At 37.6% G+C, this 20,820-nt stretch overlaps 1 protein-coding gene across 2 annotated transcripts in view; it reads right to left on the bottom strand.

Moving 5' to 3' along the window:
• LOC139936328 (relaxin receptor 1-like) overlaps window positions 1-20,820 on the bottom strand; it is a 138,927-nt gene continuing 118,107 nt past the window's right edge. For both annotated transcript variants that reach the window (XM_071931122.1, XM_071931123.1), the window contains 12 exons: window positions 13,625-13,699; window positions 13,192-13,272; window positions 12,016-12,087; window positions 11,017-11,088; window positions 10,554-10,625; window positions 9,440-9,511; window positions 8,584-8,813; window positions 6,639-6,858; window positions 5,799-6,031; window positions 5,007-5,174; window positions 3,952-4,131; window positions 1-1,362 (listed from right to left, as the gene is read on the bottom strand). In XM_071931122.1, the coding sequence (XP_071787223.1) occupies window positions 1,250-1,362; window positions 3,952-4,131; window positions 5,007-5,174; window positions 5,799-6,031; window positions 6,639-6,858; window positions 8,584-8,813; window positions 9,440-9,511; window positions 10,554-10,625; window positions 11,017-11,088; window positions 12,016-12,087; window positions 13,192-13,272; window positions 13,625-13,699 (1,588 nt within the window). In that variant the 3' untranslated portion in view covers window positions 1-1,249. The remainder of the gene's footprint in view (window positions 1,363-3,951; window positions 4,132-5,006; window positions 5,175-5,798; window positions 6,032-6,638; window positions 6,859-8,583; window positions 8,814-9,439; window positions 9,512-10,553; window positions 10,626-11,016; window positions 11,089-12,015; window positions 12,088-13,191; window positions 13,273-13,624; window positions 13,700-20,820) is intronic.

Below are 20,820 nucleotides of genomic sequence, written 5' to 3'. Positions count from 1 at the left end.
ATAAATAAACAAATAAATAAAAATAATACAGCAGCACTTTCCAAACCAAAGACGAATAATCTCGAGTGATATTTAAAACAGCTGTACATAAAGCGGGCAAAGGTGCATGAATACAATATTATGTGATGCGATTTTGTGAAATTACCCTTGGGGCCGTTAATGACAACAAGAGGGCGGTCTACTCGTCATATATTGAGCTTATTCCCTTATTCCTGATGTGGGCAACCCGAACCTTGTACATCGAACAAGGCAGAAACTATGCCATTTTCGAAACTCCGTCAAAGTCCAGTGCTCAGGCTTTGGCTTTCTCCAGGTTCAAATTAACAGACTAAGCCTGAGTCGGAGCCGGGAGCCCAAGCCCTAAGTTTGGAAAAGGGTCCTAAGACATGAGACCGAAACTTGAACATGGGAACCTTCAGGTTAAGCGAGAAGGAAAAGCAGCGTGTACTTAAAAGGGTGCTTATGGTAGAGACTTTAAACGATCCTTACGCTTTGCTATGAACAAAATAGACACTAACCATGAACAGTCATAGTTGCTCACATTCTAAAAATAGCATGCTCTGAAAAAACAAAACCACTTCGGGTCAATTCTGCATCTTCGGCGACTGTTCTTTGCAATTGCAACAACAGGTTACATTAGGGAAATCTAGATTATTGAAATAATGCTGATGTAAATCATACTACTATAGCTTTGTATCAACGAGAAGGTTTGCATCATGGTAACTCCAGTTTGTAACTCTTATGAATATAAGTGGTTATGACACAGTATAAAAACTATGAGCCTTATAGTACACTGCTCATTGGACGGTTATGTACGTACTGGTAACGCTGCTATAGTATCGTCTTGTAAGGTATGCATAAGTACTACCACCAATGTTTATTATTAAACCTTTTGATTTTGAACAAGTGTTCACACATTAGGGTTACTCAATACTACTGAATTTTTTTTATAATTTCCCCATGTTCTCAAGTTTTGGCGACGTAACACGTCTTACAAATGAACATTAAAAATACTTTTTGAATACTGAATCTTAAATTGAATTTTTCACCGCGATTTGACAGCCGATCTTTCTGAAGCAACTATCTTGTTATAGTTGTGTGTATTACCAATAGGTAAATCAGTCAAGATACCCAAACTATCTCAGCATACGATGACTGTTGGCTGCGCACTCAGCATGGGAGACCATACCAATGTTTCCAACGAGTTATTAGCGTCCGTGATGCGTCTCGCGTTGCCAAGTTGCGTCTGTCAGACGGAGCTGCACTGAGGTTCTTCGGCGACTGGGGACGAGTTACTGTCATATGATCTCTTCGGTACAGTACTATACTCAGTCGGATGATCGGTATTGGAGTTCAACCGCCCTAATGCATGGACAGATTACACAACATAATAATGATATAATTCGAGTTGACATGGAAACAAAAGGCACGTAAAACAGTCTTGTTAAAACATTCTCTTCTCATAGGCTATAATTATTATCGTTTTTATTGGAATTGTCACAATACTACTGTAGTCTTCAGTATTGGTGTCACCTTCCAAAAAGCTTTGCCATTGGAGTGTATGAGTTCGAATCCCAGTAATGACATTTGTTACTTGTTTGAAGAAGGCAAGGCATTTGACTTTAAATGTCTCTCCGAGTGTGCACTTCAAAGGGGGTAGGCCTAGTAGAAAAAGTTGTTTATGTGAAAAGTTAGAAATTAAAACATACCAGCTCAGAGGCTGTTTTACACTATGGTCCTGTTAAATGGAGAAATATTTCAATATTTCAAATTTGCGAAAAGAAAAACGTGGACGACGACGAACCTCAAAACAATCAAGTTAAGACACCAGCAAGAAAACAAATGAAAAAATCCCCACAACACACGAAACTAATAAATACTTATTTTACACGTTCTCGAAGCTTTCAATAACCTTAAAGGATGTTTTTGGTCATGAGCAGGTATTTAGTTGAAAACACTAGCATCAGCATTTCTTATGGATTTTTTTTATAGGCATTCAATGTTTGGCTTAGGAACAACAGCATGGCATGGAGATAATCGTATAGTGAAACCGTGCCTATCGAAATACATTCCAAAGTTGTAGCAGAGACGACCAGCGGATCTATTGTAGAGTGTAGTTTAAACATAGTCCAATGATCTTTGGCAGCGTGTTAATTATGTGTCTGTTTATTCTACGAGAGCGAACCCTAAAAGCAACTGATTTATCATACAATTCTGACGTGCAAATCAAAGGTAACAATTTAATCAACTTGAATCCCTAAGTACCTTCCTCTTTCAACCTGTTCGAGTGAGGTTTCTCAAAAACATTCAAGTTATCGTCTTTATTATTAGTAAGGGAACAGCATTGTTTTAGTCTTCTATGTGTTAAAGATGTAATGTCAGATTTTTGGCCCCAAACATTAAAACATAGATTTTTTTGAGTGAATGGTATTTCAAAGAGTATCACCCGCTCTAACAAAAAAAGTTTATCTTTTACTTTTAAAGGTCAGGAACCATGAACAAAGTTTAACACGTTTCTAATAAAACAGATAAGAATTGGTCACGTGGTATATTGTCGGGATCCCGACAAAAACTAATTTTTAGCACTTTATTTCACTGCAACTAGTAATTGGCGGACGTTTTCGAGCAATGGCTCAAATTAAAGTTTGTAACTTTCTCGACCCCTTCAAAATACCTATTAAATTTTAAATCAAAACTTTGGGGTCAAATCGGCCAAAAATCTGACATAGCATCTTAATGCAATGACGGTTACAATCATACCATGCACTGAGACTACTCATAGCTATCAGTAATACTATTCGTAGTATTCGTTCTAAGTCAGTGTAGCATATAGTGTTTCATAGCTTGCCATACGCCAAGTAGTCCATACATATATATATTTTAAAAACAAAAGAACAAATTTAATTAGCGTCTTCAAAACACCTCTTCATTTAAATATTTAATCCCCAAACTTAATAGCTTTGTGTTTGGCAACTTAAATGACACTGGACACCTTTGGTAATTGTCAAAAACTAGTCTTCTCACTTGGTGTATCTCAAAAAAGCATAAAATAACAAACCTGTGAAAATTTGAAATCAAATGGTCGCCGAAGTTAATGATGGAAAAAACCCACCCTTGTCACACGAAGTTGTGTGTTTTCATGTGCTTGATTTCGAGACCTTGTCACACGAAGTTGTGTGTTTTCATGTGCTTGATTTCGAAACCTAAAAATCGAATTTTGATGGTCTTCGAAATCAAAATCAAATAATTTAGTAGGAAATGATTTCTGTCTCAGAAACCACATTCGTCCAGAGGGAGCCGCTTCTCACAATGATTTATACCATCAACCAATCAATATTCTTTATCCACGATGCAGATTTAACATCTCTTAGCTCTCCATTGCTTGTTACAAAGTAATTAGCATTTTTTTGTGCATACAATTATTTTGAGTATTACCAAAAGTGTCCAGTGCATTAACGTCATGTCGAACATCAGTACAAGTGTAGGCAGTCAATCTAACCTGCATCGCACACAGTTTATGTTTTTTAGGTATAGAACGTATAATGCAATTTGTTAAAAAACAAAGCATTTTCAATCAGGTGAATGGGGTAATAAGATCATCGACTATATTTAAACCCAATTAACTGAAGTTTGCCAAGCGTGTCATAGGGTCTCATTACAATAATCACAGTTGGCATGCAGTGGTCTGTAAACGTAATGAAGTATAATATCACGGTTTTTCATTTTCAAACCGACTTAAGCTGCTTCTACAAGATTGTAAGCAATAAATCAGGAAGAGATGACAAATGTTACTGAATTAATAGCGTATAAAAACTAACATAAAAAGTAAAAAGTAAAACAAAATATAAATTGACCATGAAGTTGGTGGCGGATACGGTGCGGGCTGGATTCGGTAAACTTAATTACATCTTAAAACAAGACTAGATTTGTATACAAAATAAATGCTTGTACCTCCCATGGACGAGAATTCGTTCTTGAATCTAAGACTACCACGACCCTCGCCTCGCCTTCGCAACTTAACGTGTTTGTGGAACCACTGTGAGAACGAGGTTGTGCTGATTGTGTATAGGATTGGGTTGAGGGCGCTATTGATGGGTAAAACAAACACGATGATCCAGCCATACAAGGTTGCTACAATCAGAAAAGAAAGATGAAATATAAAGTTAAAATCGATGGACCTCCAGGAGTGCCATAAGCACTTGATAAAGTCTTAGTGAGTTATACCATAGAGGAAGGTTATACATCGTCTCATTTTGATGGTTTGTATGGCACACCTAGAGCACCGTACTAAAACGGTCTCTATACTAGCCTTGCTCAGGGCAGTCGAATTATTCACTCCGAAAAAAGACCGCCGCTGTATAAAAACCCACCCGTATTCACTTTGCGTAACATCGCACGACACGATGCCCACGTACACTATCCGCATGCGGAGGCCGCATGCGGTTAGTGGTACGAGTGCGGATGACTTATGTGCACAGTAGTCGCACGATGTGACAGTGTGTATACGGGTGGGCCATGCGGTGTGATCGCACGCACCACGCACAGGGTATACGGATGGGTTTACAGCGGCGTCTTTTGGAGCGAATAATGCAACTGCCTTGAGCAAGGCTATCTCTATACAAACTGGTCGTACTGAGCAGCACATGTAATAATCGTATTATGTTGATGACATCAATTTAATTAATGAATAGAGTTTTTAATCTCAACTTCATGCATTGATTTCTTGTCCAAGTGTCAGCGACAAATTTTCAGATTTGATAAAATCCAAATTGAATTTTAATGAACGTCATTTCATCAGGGTAGGTTTGATGGACAAATCAACACAGCATGTCAGATTTGTTTGGTTAAGGTAAGTAGACGGTTCAACATAAGAACAAACTGTTGTTCATTCTCTTTCCATATCAGGGCACCAGACTATTTCCCTTTCAACCTCTATTGGGTTTATCGACTTGAATGAACAAAAGCAAGATGGCCGCATCTTGCCAATGGTCAATCAAAGCACTCACCAGGAATCTTATAGCTGCATAGTGAGAGAATTTTCAGAATGGCGATGGGCAGCCAGCAGAGGGCGTCTGTCAGCACAACGAAAAGGAAACGCTTGGCGTAGTTCATGTCACCGCGTTTGCCGATATTCGTCGTAGCTTTTCTGGTCCTCTGTATGCTGATGAACATTCCTGATGAAACAAAGAGTAATGAAAACATTAGAGTTATTTTATAAAAGCTAGAACAATTTGATAAGGTTTCCCAGCTATTCTGATCACAGTGATCATTGTCTGCCCTGGTTCATTTCTTATTACTGCCACAATTTCGTTTATTAGACAATCTCCATAGAGTCTTTTAAAATATCACAAATGGAAAAACAAAATCATAACGAGCGTAAAAGACATATAAATCCGAAGAATTGTCGAGGATGACACAAACAAGCTAGAAAAAGCTTATTTCCATTTTGGTCCTCAAAACAAAATAAAAAGTTGCCAATGAAACTGGCATTTTAAACTGTAAATGGTGACAACACAATAAATCACTTCAACAGTGTAAATGTAACACTTATCTAGACCATGTCCAAACTAAGACTTTGGCAACGGCTATGGCCGTTGGCTACTACGACAGTGTTGAAGAATACGCCTTTTGGGCCATGCAGCCACAGCCACACTCAAAGCCAACATTCGGCACCAATGGCTTTAACAACGCGTGCACGCGCCATCTTTCTACCCCTCAAATTACTCGGCGTGTTTGCTGCCACCTATCATCCCGAAGACCTTCTATTTAAATTTGTGATGCTCATTGAGTGATGTTACCAGTGTAAGAAATGGCGATTGCAGTGAAGCAGCTCGCATTCAGTCCAAGGAATACAAAGGCTGAATACTCCCATCCTGGTAGCCACGGGTCGTGAATATGGAGCGGGAAACACACCCCATTGCTGCCGTAGAAGTCGACAAAATAACCCACACTGATGAGCGGAATCCACGCTACCAGGGCGCCCGAGAACCAGATAACCGACATCACTACAGTGGCCTCTTTGCTTGTCAATCTGTTTGTTTAACATGAAAAGAAACAAATCATGCTAAACTTTGCACGAATACAGTTTTAAATTGTACATTTATAAAATTAACTGGAATGATTGACAATTAGAGACACTTACAAGTGCCAAATGTGTTACTGATTTGTTTTAATAGATACATTACTGTAGGCGTACAGGTTGACAAACCGAGCAGCTGGTAGCATTGAGTATGGAGTTATGAACTTACTTACAGCTTATACTGTTTGTAGGTATATACACTTTGAAGGAAGTTACTTTAAGAAAGTGGTGTCGTTAAAACTAACATGCTAAAATTAAAACACCCGCAGTTTTTTTTTAAAGAACCATCATACTATTTCAAAACCCATTTTTTCAAGGAATTGAGCCATTTTAAGAAAATTATCACAATTTAACACATGTCACGGTGACGTCAACAACTAACTGTTTGATAAAGTTCGTTAAGTGACGTCACACTCCTGCACAAAACATTACAAAACAAATTTCGCGCGTACCATTCGAGGGTTGTTTAAGTTTATACACACATAAAATATTGGTCTTTAGTTTTTAATAATCACACAATTAAAGTGTTTTCAAAATGCCTTTTTTTTTTAATTCGTACCTGTGAAGCCTATAGGGGTATACGATACAAATGAAGCGCTCCAGGGATATGAACGTCAGCATGAAGATTGACACCTCACTGGAGAACATGGCTAGGAAACCAGCGAACTTACAAGTAGATCCCTGCATCCACTCAAGAGCATACATGTTGAAGAAATTACGAAACTTGACATCATGGAAGCCAATAATGATGAGGTAAATGGACATGAAGAAATCAGCAGCTAGAGAGAGGTAAAAGACAAACAAGTATTACGATATGGTGCAATGTGATGCATTCTGAAATAAGATTGGATCGTCCGAGCTTATAGGGAGTCAATGGTCAAGCCATAAGTCTGTCGTACCGGATAACGAGTACCAATCAGATTAAGTTACATACCTACAACACCAAACACGTGATTATCAGTGAACACTGAACTCATTGCAACAAACTGCAAGTCCTTAATTGTCTAAAATAAGTCCCGGTGCGCCACAATTTTGATAGGGGTGTGTTCTTCTATTCTAAACTAGACCAATTATACAGAACGACCTTTATAAAAATAATAACTGTTCTGCACAAGTGTAAAATAAACATCTTCAATCTTAATGCAGTAGATTTTACTTCTTGTATACAACTCACAGCTTTGAAGATTGTGTTCCATTGTTTCAATAACTTTTTGATTTAAAATTTAATAAGTTAAGACAAACCATCTGACAATTATTTACAATGACTTGTGTAATATAATAATTCTGAAGCAGACTGTGTTAGGATTACTATGTGTGTGGATTATCTAGTGGCCTTTTACAGGCTCAAGAAAGCCATTTCTGATATACGTTATATAGTATTTCTCAGAATGTTGAATGCTGACGCGGTCTTTAGTTTCAAACTAAGCTATACGATGGTTATTCTCATCTTACCCCTCGGCTTTTAATACTGACAAGTTAATACTGACTGTCATACCAAGGACGTCTATAGTCAGTACGTGCTCGCTCTCTGGCATGAACCAAGCAAGCAAGCAACCAAAAGACGCTATACTCCCCTAGGGGATGTCGTCTCAGAAATCGTATGCTCTAAAGGGAACATTGATATGAGTAGACTTGTAGACTTGGGCCAAGTCCTGTTTACTTACAATGTTTGTCTTTCCTACCTAATATTATTTGTGCGTTTAGCCGATGCACTTATTGTTGTATTGGTTGTTATTTGACCTACACTTAATATCTATTTGTTTTTCTTTTGACATGTCTGAAGAAATCAAAAGTCTCGCAACGAAATACGTCTTTCGTTTTAGATTCACTATAAGTGAAGCAACATAATGTCCACAACTGTGATCAGGTTTTGTTAGGTAGTAACTAGTCCCCGAAAGACCAGATTTAAACATAGCTTCTGTATCAGTTGAGCATCAGTTCAGACTTAATAATATAAATAATAACAAAAAATAATCTATTTTTAACAAAAAACATTTAAAATAAGAAAATAATATGAAATAATATTAAATACAAATAAATAAATAACATAAACCAATAGTTGGGACATCAAAGTATCGTCAAGTGCAAGGAAAGTCGAATAAAGCATGTGGCTGTGGCTGTGGCCTGTGGCTGGTTGCTTCTGCTACATCCTGGATAAATTGCATTGATCTATCCATAGTTACAGCCTAAGCCATAATAGGGACATGGCTTAAGAATGATTTAAGCCGCAACTGAGATCAATCCAACGTGTATCCCTCAATTCTCTCTAACTTTCACCCGTACAAAAGGAAGTTGGTTACGCTAAAAGTTGGGGCCAAATTTCATAAACCCAACTTCTGCTTAATAGCCAGAAATAGGTTGGATACCAGTCACATATTGTACATGTGGCAAGCTGATTTGGCTGGTAACCGTGGTTTGGTAAGCATAATTTTGTCGTGCTTACCTAATGTTTGTGCTTAGGTAGCTGAATGAATTTGGGGGACTGAAACTCGTAGTGTACTTACTGCAGAGATTGATGACTACTAGTGAGTGAATACGATTCTCGGCTTTCATCATGAATCGACTGATGAGAACACCAACATTACCAAAGAAACAAAGTAGAGCAATAGTCCATACAGATACACGTAATATACCATCCTTCAACAGGTCTTCAAATGAAGAGATACCGTCAGACCTTGGTGTGCATGTTCGAACGTGTGGAGCGTAACGACAATAGTCAAACTTGGAAAATTCACTGTCAACAGGAAACAAAGGTTTAGGAATTAACACACGGAATAATTTGCATTTTGTTTTTAGAGACAAGGGTCGTCAGTGGTTCATCAATGTCTTATGTTCGTCTGTTCTTTTGTTTGAATGTATGATGTTTGTTTTGTTTCTTTGTTTATCTGTCTGGCTATTTTTTTCACAAGCTTCTGCTTATCAAAACAACCCATACTCTATTTATTACATTTACCATGCTTACTGCTACTTACATGTACTTGTCGATATTTTTTAAAGAAGTAAGGAAACAAATGTGTCTCGATTTGATTTGAATTGATTTGAAGATAAACCATCGTCTTTGATATCACGGGTGAGTGAGCGCAAGTGAAGTTAGCTAGGGACTTAACAACACATTTTACCTGCAAGATGCCAGTCCAACAGGATCTCAGTTAAAGTTTCAAACTTGTTTTTGTTAACAGCTAAATCGTGTTAACTCTGCTCTTACAGTTTTCTTACTGTTTGTCGAGTGGTGTCCCTACATTTGTCCTTTCTTACTACGGTTGTATATTTTTAATGAGTCATTGCGAATTCAGAGCTTTTTAACGCTCAAAAGCTTACTGTAAAAAAATTAATGACATCTATCTAATGAAAAGCACTTACATATGCTGAAGGGTCGATAGTTCCTCGAACATCCGAGAATTTATATTAGTAATTGTCATTCCTTCTAAATTCCTGAAATAAATAAATAGACAAATAATCACTGCAATTTCAGAACGTTACGCAGCTTCAAGAGCTTCTTTCTCCACTGATTTGGCCCTGAAGGTGTAAATAACTCAAACTCAGCAGAAGCTAGTCCAAACTCTGCAAATTCCTACTCACGAAACAAGCTTCTCACTCCCCGTTATGCCCCATCCACAAGTGCTACAACTCTGCTGCCTTCCTGTATATTATCATTACAGAACCTTGGCCTTTTTGTAAATCCCAGCACTGTTTACCGACCTACACATCGTGGTAAAAAAGCTGGTCTCCGTAGAACTGTTCATAAACCCCCTGTTACACTCCCATCTGTTCCAGTACCAGTGACTCCAGCCAAATCTCAACTCAGCCTTTGTGATATAAACACACAGTCCATCTGTAACAAGTATGACGATTTTGCTGATTTTGTTCTCCAGAAAGATCTGGACCTTGTTGCCGTTTCAGAAACATGGCTGAGACCACACGACAACTTAACATGTCGTCAGTGTACCCCTGCTGGCTACTACTTTCATCACATCCCAAGACCTCACAAGACTGGTGGAGGAGTTGCAATATTGTACAGATCTACTTTATCTGTCTCTGTGAAAAGTAATGACGTCCAGTACACAACTTTTGAATCTCTTCATGCTGAAGTTTCCGGAAACTCTAAATCTGTTCGCCTTGTCATTGTATACAGACCTGATTTCATTCATGTTGATTCCGTCCAAATAAAGAAACTGTAGCTATTAACTCAAATAACCCAAAAGTAGACTGAGTTAAGAAAATAATGAAAAAATAGTCTTTTAGTAATTCTGTGAAAGTGTTTTGATTTCTCATGGTGCTGTTACAGTCCTGACTTTACAACAACAAATCAGTATTAAAGGGTTAAAATGAAACCTCATAAAATCGATCACAATAAAGTATTTGGGTTACTTTGTAAACTGTATGTATACGTAGCCTATGGCAATGACAATAAAGTGAAAACCTATGATTATTGAAAACAAAAATGGTTGATATTGATGCGACTGATATAACTTACAAAACGTCTATTCGGTGGAGTCCATCGAAGAGATCCTCAGGTAGAGATGTTGCTGGGTTGTGGTCGATATGACTGAAAAGGAGAAATGATGAGGTCATCAACTATTTAGAATCAGTGATAATTTGGGTAGGTTAGTCATCATGGGGGGGGGGGACCATGGACTAACAAAAACACTAAGAGGTAATTAGATTCGTGCACCCCAACACAATAAAGAAGCATTTAGAGTACTGCATCACAAAGGCATGAAGTTGGATGTTGGATGGGGGGGGGGGGGGGGGGGGGCACACACTGGATGTAAACCATATTTTTTTCTAGACAGGGATGATTTAATGGTTCGATGTTGGTCGTGGATCAGTTGTATAGGGGTGGTTAGTATTTAATGTATTTCACATACTGTGCCTTATCTTTGATAAGAATATATAAATAACATGCATATCAGTCAACTGAACAATTCGATACTCACAGGTCAGCAAGTTTACTTAGATTCCTAAACAAGCCAGACGGGAATGACTCTATAGAATTGTGCGATAAATGCCTGGGGGAAGATAACAGAAAATGCAAAATGATTATACAGTGAAATAGTATACTATCTGAGATATCTAGAAATAGATGCGAGAATAATTGAACAGTAACACGCCCTAAAGATTGTGCCTTATTAAGAATGATATCTATAATTCTCCATTTAGAAAGCCAATATCGATACTGAATAATTTGGGAAATGTTTTATTTAATTTGGATTATAGTCTGATTGATTATGAAGTTCATATTCCTATTATTGTGTCGGCATTAAAACTACGGCATTATTGTGTTCATTTTAGCAGTTGAAAATTAAACCATAAAACAAATACTTATAACAACAACCACAGATAACGTCTTACAAAACTCGGATATTATTTTTATTTCCTAATTTGAATTATGATTCTACTTAATAGTTAACTCTTACTAAAATGGGGTTAACATGACTTCCTAATTGGGATATATTCTTCATTGGGAAGTGAAGCAATGGTTTAGGAAACATTGTTATGACTGGGATTTAAACAAACATTTTGCTGAATAAGCCATCATGACTCAAGTGTATTGTGCTAGACCAATACACTTTCGGTAAACAGTATTGTCCAAGTCCCACACTTCGTGTATCACAACTTATAATACAAAATAACAAACCTGTGAAAATTTAGGCTCAATCGGTCATCGGAGTCGGGAGAAAATAACGGGAAAACCCACTCTTGTTTTCGCGCGTTTCGCCGTTTCATGACATGTGTTTATAATAAATCCGCTAGCGAGAATTGATATTGTTTTAATGTTTTCTCAAAAAGTAAAGCATTTCATGGAACAATATTTCAAGAGCAGTCTTTCACCATTATCTTCTGTAAACCCTGTAAATTATTTGTAAATCTGTGATTTTTGTTTGTTCTGTACCGAAAGTGTATAATGGCTTTAATGACAATCCTAATTAACTTACAGGACTGAAAGACCACGGAATGATCGAAATGTGTCTCGATGAATGCTGCTTATGTTACAATTGTTGATTGTTCTGTGCCGTAGAAAACAAAACAAATAAAAACTTAATCTTTAACAAAACTTCTATGGTCAACAAAATGATGTTCCAAAACGGAAAACTATTAGTATGGTTTTTAAAAAGTGAATCTACTTCGAACAAATTAATTGGATTCATGAAATGATCGGAAACAACTCATAAAAAAATGTTTGAATCAAAGAGCTTATTCTTGTTTAAAGCACACAATTTGTGAATAAAAATTTAGTATCAATGGAAATGTTTCAGTTAATAGGAAAACTGTCCAGTGCCGGCAACTTTCCCTTTCAACACATGCCATAAATTTGTTTTCGGTTTAAATAATCAAAATTACCGCGTCATTAGCGAGCACCAAATCCCTGCTAATTTAATTATCAATTACTTGATTCTGACGACCAATCCCCTAGAGAAAAAATATTGTCACCAGAAATACTGTCAAAGTGAAGGAAAAAGAAAAGAAAGATAACTAGATGAGAATAAGAGATTTACACCCAATATGGGCATTGGTGAGCATTTCTCAACATTGCCAAGACATCATATTCATATTATCACATTGATATCAAGGCTGTTGCTTTGGTCGTCTTCACAATAACCGTTTCCCCATTAATTTTTTATCAGAAGTTTGTTTGTTTTTATTTCCATTCTACAACACACAATTTCAATTAATAAAACACTAGGCGATAGACTAAATCAAATAGACTATAAGCAAATTTATACACACGATGAACCCAAAATTGAATAAATAGTCGTGTATGGGGGTATCCTCCTAGAGAAGGTCTTCCAGGTCCTGATTTTGAAGTGCCCGATTTTGGCGTCACTACATTTGGTACTCTTAGTGTGTACGTCTCTATCCAATGGCTTCATATGGCTATCAGAGTCGGAATCTTTCAAATTGTAGGAATACTAACTGTGTTGTTCGGTTGTTGCATGTGTTTGCTGTTGTTGCTTGTTTGTCGGTGTGTTTGTTGGGTTGTTAATTTGTTTGTTTTGGGGTAACTCCCTCTGCCATGTGTCGGTAATAGTTATGGAATAAGGTTGACCAGAATCCATTTAATTAAGGAATCAAACATTTTGTAAACAATAAGAGACTAAAGAGATACTTACAAGAGACTTATTATGGAGACGTTACCAGATAAAGAGAAGTTATAAGGAGATAGCCTTCCTAGTGGATTTCCGGATATATCGCTGCAAGGAATGATATAACCGGATAAGAAGATTAATATTACTGACTTTACCAAGTAGCTGATTAGATACAGGCAAACATGGAAATGGTTAATATTTAAATGAAAATAAAACATTTAGTATAAAGAGTGAATCAATAGACAGAGGCGTTCATAAAGTTGAAAAAAGGTAACTTGTATCAAACAACAGTTTCATTTGAATATATATTAATTATTCAAGAATTGATTCCGAGTTTGTCTGGATAATTTTTCTGCTTTATACTAAAATGTTTCCACGCTAATATTTCATAAAAAATGTAAACCATAATAAAATGTTCCATTTGCAGTTGTTTTTAATAATTGAAAGCAATACTTACAACCAGACTAAACTCGGAGTATCACGGAATGCTACGGAACGCGCTAAACTGCTTATGCTATTATTTGGCAACATCCTGCATAAAGGCAACAGAGAAAGATACAATCAAATTAACACTAGCATCTATATACAATGGTTGTATTCTGCTATAAGAACAATATTACTATCGAAAACTTAAGTATGTGTGAGTTTACGTGTGAAATGAGATACATAGGTGAGTAATGTTGCCATGTTTTAGCACTGGCCTGGTGATCAGTCTTTTTCTTTGTCCTTTTCTTCCACTCTGTACCTTTTAACATGTGTTCTGCGCATCTGATCATTTTTTATGTAAGGGGCGCAATATAAATTTTAAATGTTATTATTATTATGTTGATTGTTTTTTAATTTTGTTTGGGGTAAAAGAATTGTAATTATAAATACTAATAATTGGTAAAAAGTGCGAACGATGAGAGGTCTAGCTACATACAATGCCTTTCACAAGCATCCCTTATCCTTCTTCATCAATTTACAGGCGGTGCAGTTTGAAAAAAGGCTCAATTCTAAATAGTCTTTTTGTTTTACCTTGCGCTCATTTCACGAGCAGCCTTTGAATTGCTCATGCTCGTTGTCAAACTGTATATGTGATTTATATATGGCGCGTTTTTAAATGCGCACATCGCCAAAATGCGCACTATTTTGTTGCACACTCGAAAACTGACTCCCGAAATAGCGCATCATAATTTAATCATGCTTATGACGTCATACAGGCCAATTCGTTCAATGTGAAGATCCTCTCAGATTCTGCCCATGTTTGTAAGAAACAAACTCAGTAAAAGAACTCGCTAATTGACATTGAGTCCCTTAAAGACACTGGACACTATTGGTAATTGTCAAAGACCAGTCTTCTCACTTAGTGTATCTCAACATATGCATGAAATAACAAACCTGTGAAAATTTGAACTCGATTGGTCGTTGGAGTAGCGAGATAACTATGGAAGAAAAAAACACCCTTGTCACACGAAGTTGTGTGCTTTCAGATGCTTGATTTCGAGACCTCAAATTCTAAATCTGAGGTCTCGAAATTAAATTCGTGGAAAACTACTTTCTTTCTGAAAAACTACATCACTTTAGAGGGAGCCGTTTCTCAGAATGTTTTATACTATCAACCTTTCCCCATTACTTAGTACCAAGTGAGGTTTTATGCTAATAATTATTTTGAGTAATTACCAATAGTGTCCACTGCCTTTAAACCTATAAGCAGTACTGCATCCCTTTAACTGGAAAAAATGAATGAAGTATTCTTTATGGAGCCAAGTTTGATGTGATTGTCCGACTTCAGTTTGGTAAGGTGATTGCAGTTGAACTTAACATTGAGGCGTCGTGCTTGTTCCATTGATAAGGTGATTGCGTGGTTGAACATTGAGACGTCGTGCTCGTCTCAAGTCACGCCTCCCCCACTCTAATGCGTCATTACACCTCCGTAATAGATCTCATTTGTAACTCACTACGACATGGACATTTTAACCTAATGACGTCGTCTATTCAGAAAGAGGGGGGGGGGGGGGGGTTGCTCCCTGAGCAAGTAGCTAATTAGTAGCATGGCATATATCATTTCCCAGTAGTACCTTTAACAAAAAGCAAATACATCTTGTGCTCGGTTTGAATAGGAGCCTATACATTAAAATCACAACATGCAGACGGTGCTTGCAGCTGATACTCCGCTCAGACGATGAAAAAATAGCGGCTTCTTTAGAACTCTCCTTTAATAAATGTAATCGTTTTAAAGGCCTCGAAGTTGCAAGCAGTTTAAAGGCAGATGGACACTATTGGACATTACTCAAAATAATTACATGTATTAGCATAAAACCTTACTTGATAACGAGTAATGGGGAGAGGTTGGTTGTATAAAACATTGTGAGAAACGACTCCCTCTAATGCTACTCTCACACTTGGGCGAATATCTTGCGAATACGAATGTTTGAAATTCGCAATGAATTCGCCCAAAAGCTGCGACAGTGAATATGTTCTCTGTCGTCCTTAAACCTCTGCTTACCAATATCTTACGCATAATACGCACGCTTTACCAACAGTACCAATGGCTTACCAAATGCTTACGAAAATCGATGGCGAATTACCGTCTTCAAAAAATCGCTGAATGTACGGAAGCGCTTCGTATTACCGCTCTCACAGAGTGGCAAATGTTCTTGCGAACATGATTATTTGAAATGCGCGTAGAATTCGTCCAAAATGGCGGTTGGATAGTGAATATTTTCATCTCGGCCTCACCCCTCGATCGTCCTCGGTCGGCCCTCTCCTTACCAATATCTTACCAATATATTACGAATGCTTACCAACGCTTGCCAATGCCTTTACGAACGTTGCAAACGCTTACGCACGCTTTACCATTGTTACCAATGCTTACGAAAATCACGCCGAATGACCGTCTTCGCAACATTCGCTGAAACTAACAAACCGGTTTGTAAATTGAGCTATCTTGAGGAGGTGAGAAATTATTTGTAAACGTCCGAATTTGTTACCAACGCTTACGAAGACACGGCGAATGCTGCGAAGTTTGAGCGATTGTCAAATATTTCCTTCCGATAGCATATTCGCTAGCATATTCGCCGTGTGAGAGCAGCATAAACTGACCGATCTTCGTATAAGGAGGTGGAGAATGACTTGTGAGTGTGGTGAATTTGTGGCGAATGTTGCGAAGTTTGAGCAATTGTTAAATATTTCCGTTCGTAAGCACATTCGCTATCATATTATCCCTAGTGTGAGAGTAGCATAAAGTAGCGTAGTTTTCTAGAAATGAGTAATCGCAAATTCGATGACCGATTGAGCTCAAATTTTCACAGGTTTGTTATTTTATGCATAATTCATGTTGAGATACACCAAGTGACAAGACTGGTCTTTGACAAGTACCAATAGTGTCCACTGTCATCGTAGGTTTAAATTAGCGCAGGGTTACACGATACGATACTCGAACTGTTACACGTTATAATAGCTTGAATCATAAACAAGTGTCTTGTAAAAGAACACAAAAACAAAACAAGAACAAGAACAAGCAACAACAACATGACAGCGACTGCAACGGCAACATCGACAACAGCGTGAATAAAACAAACAACAGCGGTAGCAGCAAAAGCAACAACAACATGTCAGCAACAACAACGTTTGAGCTGTTCTAGCAGCATTTAAGACAGAATTTAGAAAGGCCAGATTGCTTCATTCTTGTTAAAGGTGATTCCATGTTTTCTCAGCGGAAACCTTTGCAATGGACAATGAATTTAAGTTAACAGACCCGCCAGTGCTTCATGCATCCCATCCATGCTCCATAATCACAGTAAATTGATGCATCTTGAATTCTACAGCCACTTTAATGTGTTGATGTTTGTTTACAGGAGCAGTGTTTTGCTTTGGCATTAAGTAGATTCTCCCCGAAAGAACTAAACTTCACCCGTGCTGCTAATAAACTGTCTTAGGACTACCCTTACTCGGTTTGAATCCTCGTGTGTAAACGGCGATTTGGTTAGGCATAATAGATTGTCTGGCTAATCTTTACGTGCAGCAGAGACAGAAACGGAGAAATGGGAGACAACACGGCAGATATGTGCATCAGTTTCTTGAACTTTACTATGACAAGATTTGATGCTGGAGATTTATAAAATTTAAACCACCCTAAGAGCTAAAAAGTGATACGTTAATCTTCCTTCGCAATGTTCCACCTGCCAAAACAGTTTCGGCAACGATGTCAACGATCGCAGTGTTGCTTTGCACGAAATCGTGTAAATTATATGTTAAGTTTGCAATCTCAAAAATGAGCAGTTTCACTCTAGTAGTCCCTCTCGTAACTAAAAAATATAAATAACATCTCACTTGCTTGATTCGTTATATACATTGTGATTTAAAAAAAACCCGTTGTAGTTGCATGGTAATTCTTTCTATTGAAGGACTTTTAATTTCACTAAGAGCTCGTTAAAACGGCTTTTTGAGTGCTACCTAATCATGTGTGTTCGATTAATCTGAAAACGTCTCATTACAAAGATTAATTCTTGTTGATGCTATCCATCAACCCACTAGTAACTGAGTGGGCCATTTATCAGTTGCTATAACCAAATGTTGGTGGAGTTTTCAAGTAAATACATTCCCATCAATTGTCTATCCCATTCTCCCAACACACAACAAAGAAATCCCAAAATACGATCTTGATTTAAAAGGTTCAATGGATTTGCTGAACGATGGCACTATTTTAAGGAATCTACTCTGAGCTTAATATTGTGAGGAAATTCAGATAGTCATATTAAATGAATTTCTTCATGAAAAGTCATCGGTGAATGTACTAATATCCAATGTCCATCTTGCCGTTGCCGTGTGTCTGTGGGGGTTCCAGATGATATATATACCGAATATTGTCATAAACTTCCCTAAAGAGAGAACCCAAGATACTCTTCCATTTTGATACCACTTAGTTAATTATATTGTAAGGTTTAAAAATGGCTGAAACATTATAATGCTCAAAGGTTGGAACAGGTAATCATACCACAGGGGAAATGTTTGGCAAGGTAAGAGCAGCAAGTAATTGTTAAACAAGGATGATACAAACCACTTAGGATTCGATACTTTGTATTTTGGGAAAAAGTAATTTTGTACAAGGTTTGTGGTTGGTTTGCGGTAACGTCAATTTACATAAATCTGTCTTATATGTTGATGATGGTTCCGAAAAACAACTCGACATTTCGATCAGGACAATCTTTACGTCTTCACGAGACAGTAAACTAACATACACATTTTGTACATTTGATTTTTTTTTCACAACCACCCAACCAATGAGATAGATTTAATGTATTTATTGTGTTAGGAAACCATGAAAGATTTACAGAAACGAAAAAACATGAATTTGTTGGAAATGTCAATTCAAAATTTAACCGACAAAGAAAACACTTTCGTATAAACATGTTTTTCTTAGGGGAATGTTTCTTTATAATGTCATTATTACAAACATTTTTTTTAACTTCTTGGACAAATGAAAAATCTACTTCACTACCCAATTAAAAAAACAAAAGCTACACTTGATGATTGCTTTTTATACTACAACCCTCGCCAAACTCCCGAAAGAAAACATGTGTAATTATACTGTATAAGCTTCATTATTTTTGCCGCCAACGTGTTTTAGCAAGTCGATTTTATTTGTAGGTCCCGTACTGTATGATAATGCCTACAAGATTTAGATGCACAATGCTTTAAGATGACATATTGATGCTCGTAAAAGAAATGTTCGTCTTTTGTTTCGTGATTGTGTTTAGTTTTGATCATACTGCCAACCGTAGACTATTTGACTTAGAACCGAAGTTTGTGTTTAAGAATGCATGAAAACATTTTAAAGGATGAAAATGCATTTAATGCCCTGTCGGAATAAAGAGTTGTCTGAAATACAACAATCAAATTAAAAGAGTGAGCACACTCAGAAAGAGTAGTTTAAGAAACATTGCAACTTAAATAGCGATTTTCTCCAGACACGTTTTTGTTGTTGTGGGCATGATAACATTATGTCCATATATACGTGGGAGCTTTCAAACCTTCATTGAATTAGTTATTTCTTTTAAGCAAGCGCAGAAATCGTTACAATATTTGCGCTCACAATGGTACCCTCTTTCTTTGTTGAATTCACCTTTTGTAGTTTCCTAAAAGGTATATGTGTCTCTACACTAAGTGCCTTTCTCATAAATTGCATTTGTTCTGGCGTCGGGACTTTTACACTGTGAATGGCCTAGATGTGATTTTACAACTAAAATGGAAAAAGGATGTGATTTCGAAAAAGCCTATCCAATATCACATCTGCACCACTGAAATCACATCCGAGCCAGAAATCACATCCATGGTTAATTGACCAATTATCAATATCACATCCACTGCCAGCGGCGTTACTAAAATCACATCCCTGTTTAGGCCTAATCCAAAATCACATCCGAGCCCGAAATCACATCCATGTTTAATTGCTAATTATCAAAATCACATCCACTGCTAGGGGCATTACTAAAATCACATCCATTGTCCAGGCCTTAGCCAAAATCACATCCCAGCTAGAAATCACATCTATGGTTAATTGACCAATTATCAAAATCACATCCACTGCTAGCGGCATTACTAAAATCACATCCACTGTTTAGGCCTGGGCCAAAATCACATCCGAGCTACAAATCACACCCATGGTTAACTGCCAATTATCAAATCACATCCACTGTCTAGCTGTATACCAAAATCACATTATGATAGTGTCTGGCCTTAGCCAAAATCCCCCCCCCCCCCTTCAAATCAGATGCAGGGTACATTGTGAACCCCAACATCACATACTGATTCCACCACTAGTGCAAGGTCACACCTGAACATGAGGACTGATGGTCAACTATGAGCAACTTCAACCCGAAATTGCTGTGGAAACCCGTTTCGCCCTAAAATTACAGCAGAAGGTAAATTTAAGGCAATCTATCGGCATCTCCTGTTGCTCAGTTTTTTGGCAATGGTATTCCCAGCAATTTCAGAACAAGCCCACTTTGCCCAAGGAGACCATGCACACTCAAGAAACAGTAAACAGTGAATCATTCAATTACTGATCTAAGTGGAATTAACACCCCACAGGGATCAAGTGACCTTCAGACCATGACCTTACTTTAGGACACTCACTCAGTGGCCAGTACATGCACATGGAAGTGTATTTAGGCTACGTGTACCTACTCACCCAAACTCATGATATCTGATATTAGCCCAAACTGTTTTAATGAAGGGAGGCCGTTCCAATGTATTGGTTAGTCTACGGATCGCGGTGACCGTTTGTCTTGAAAATTGATAACCATCGTTTTATTTATGTTTTTCGCCCGGCGACGAATCTATTTTAATTTTAGTCAGCTAGGCCCATTGAAACATTCCATCGTATGTATGCTGATTTTATGTATCGAGAAAACGGGTTGTGAAAAAGCCTACAGGTCGTGGCAGTTTTCCTGCAACTTTGGACGCCGAATCGACACAATCTTCTGACGTTCACATTTTACGTTTAGCTCGCGATAAACGTGCAGCCCAACTTCTTTATAGTATGATGTAAAGCGAGATACACACCGGGTTCGGGCAACGTTCGATCGCACACCGGTCGAGATGTCCATGCACTATTCTGTTGTGTGGAGCAGACATTCCGCAATCTGTATTCCGTACAAGAACGCTTGG

The sequence above is a fragment of the Asterias amurensis genome, chromosome 4 (assembly GCF_032118995.1).
Source record: "Asterias amurensis chromosome 4, ASM3211899v1".
In the NCBI taxonomy this organism is placed as follows: Eukaryota; Metazoa; Echinodermata; class Asteroidea; order Forcipulatida; family Asteriidae; genus Asterias; species Asterias amurensis.
The sequence above is the reverse complement of the archived record's forward strand: the minus strand, read 5'-3'. Positions and strand labels throughout refer to the sequence as shown.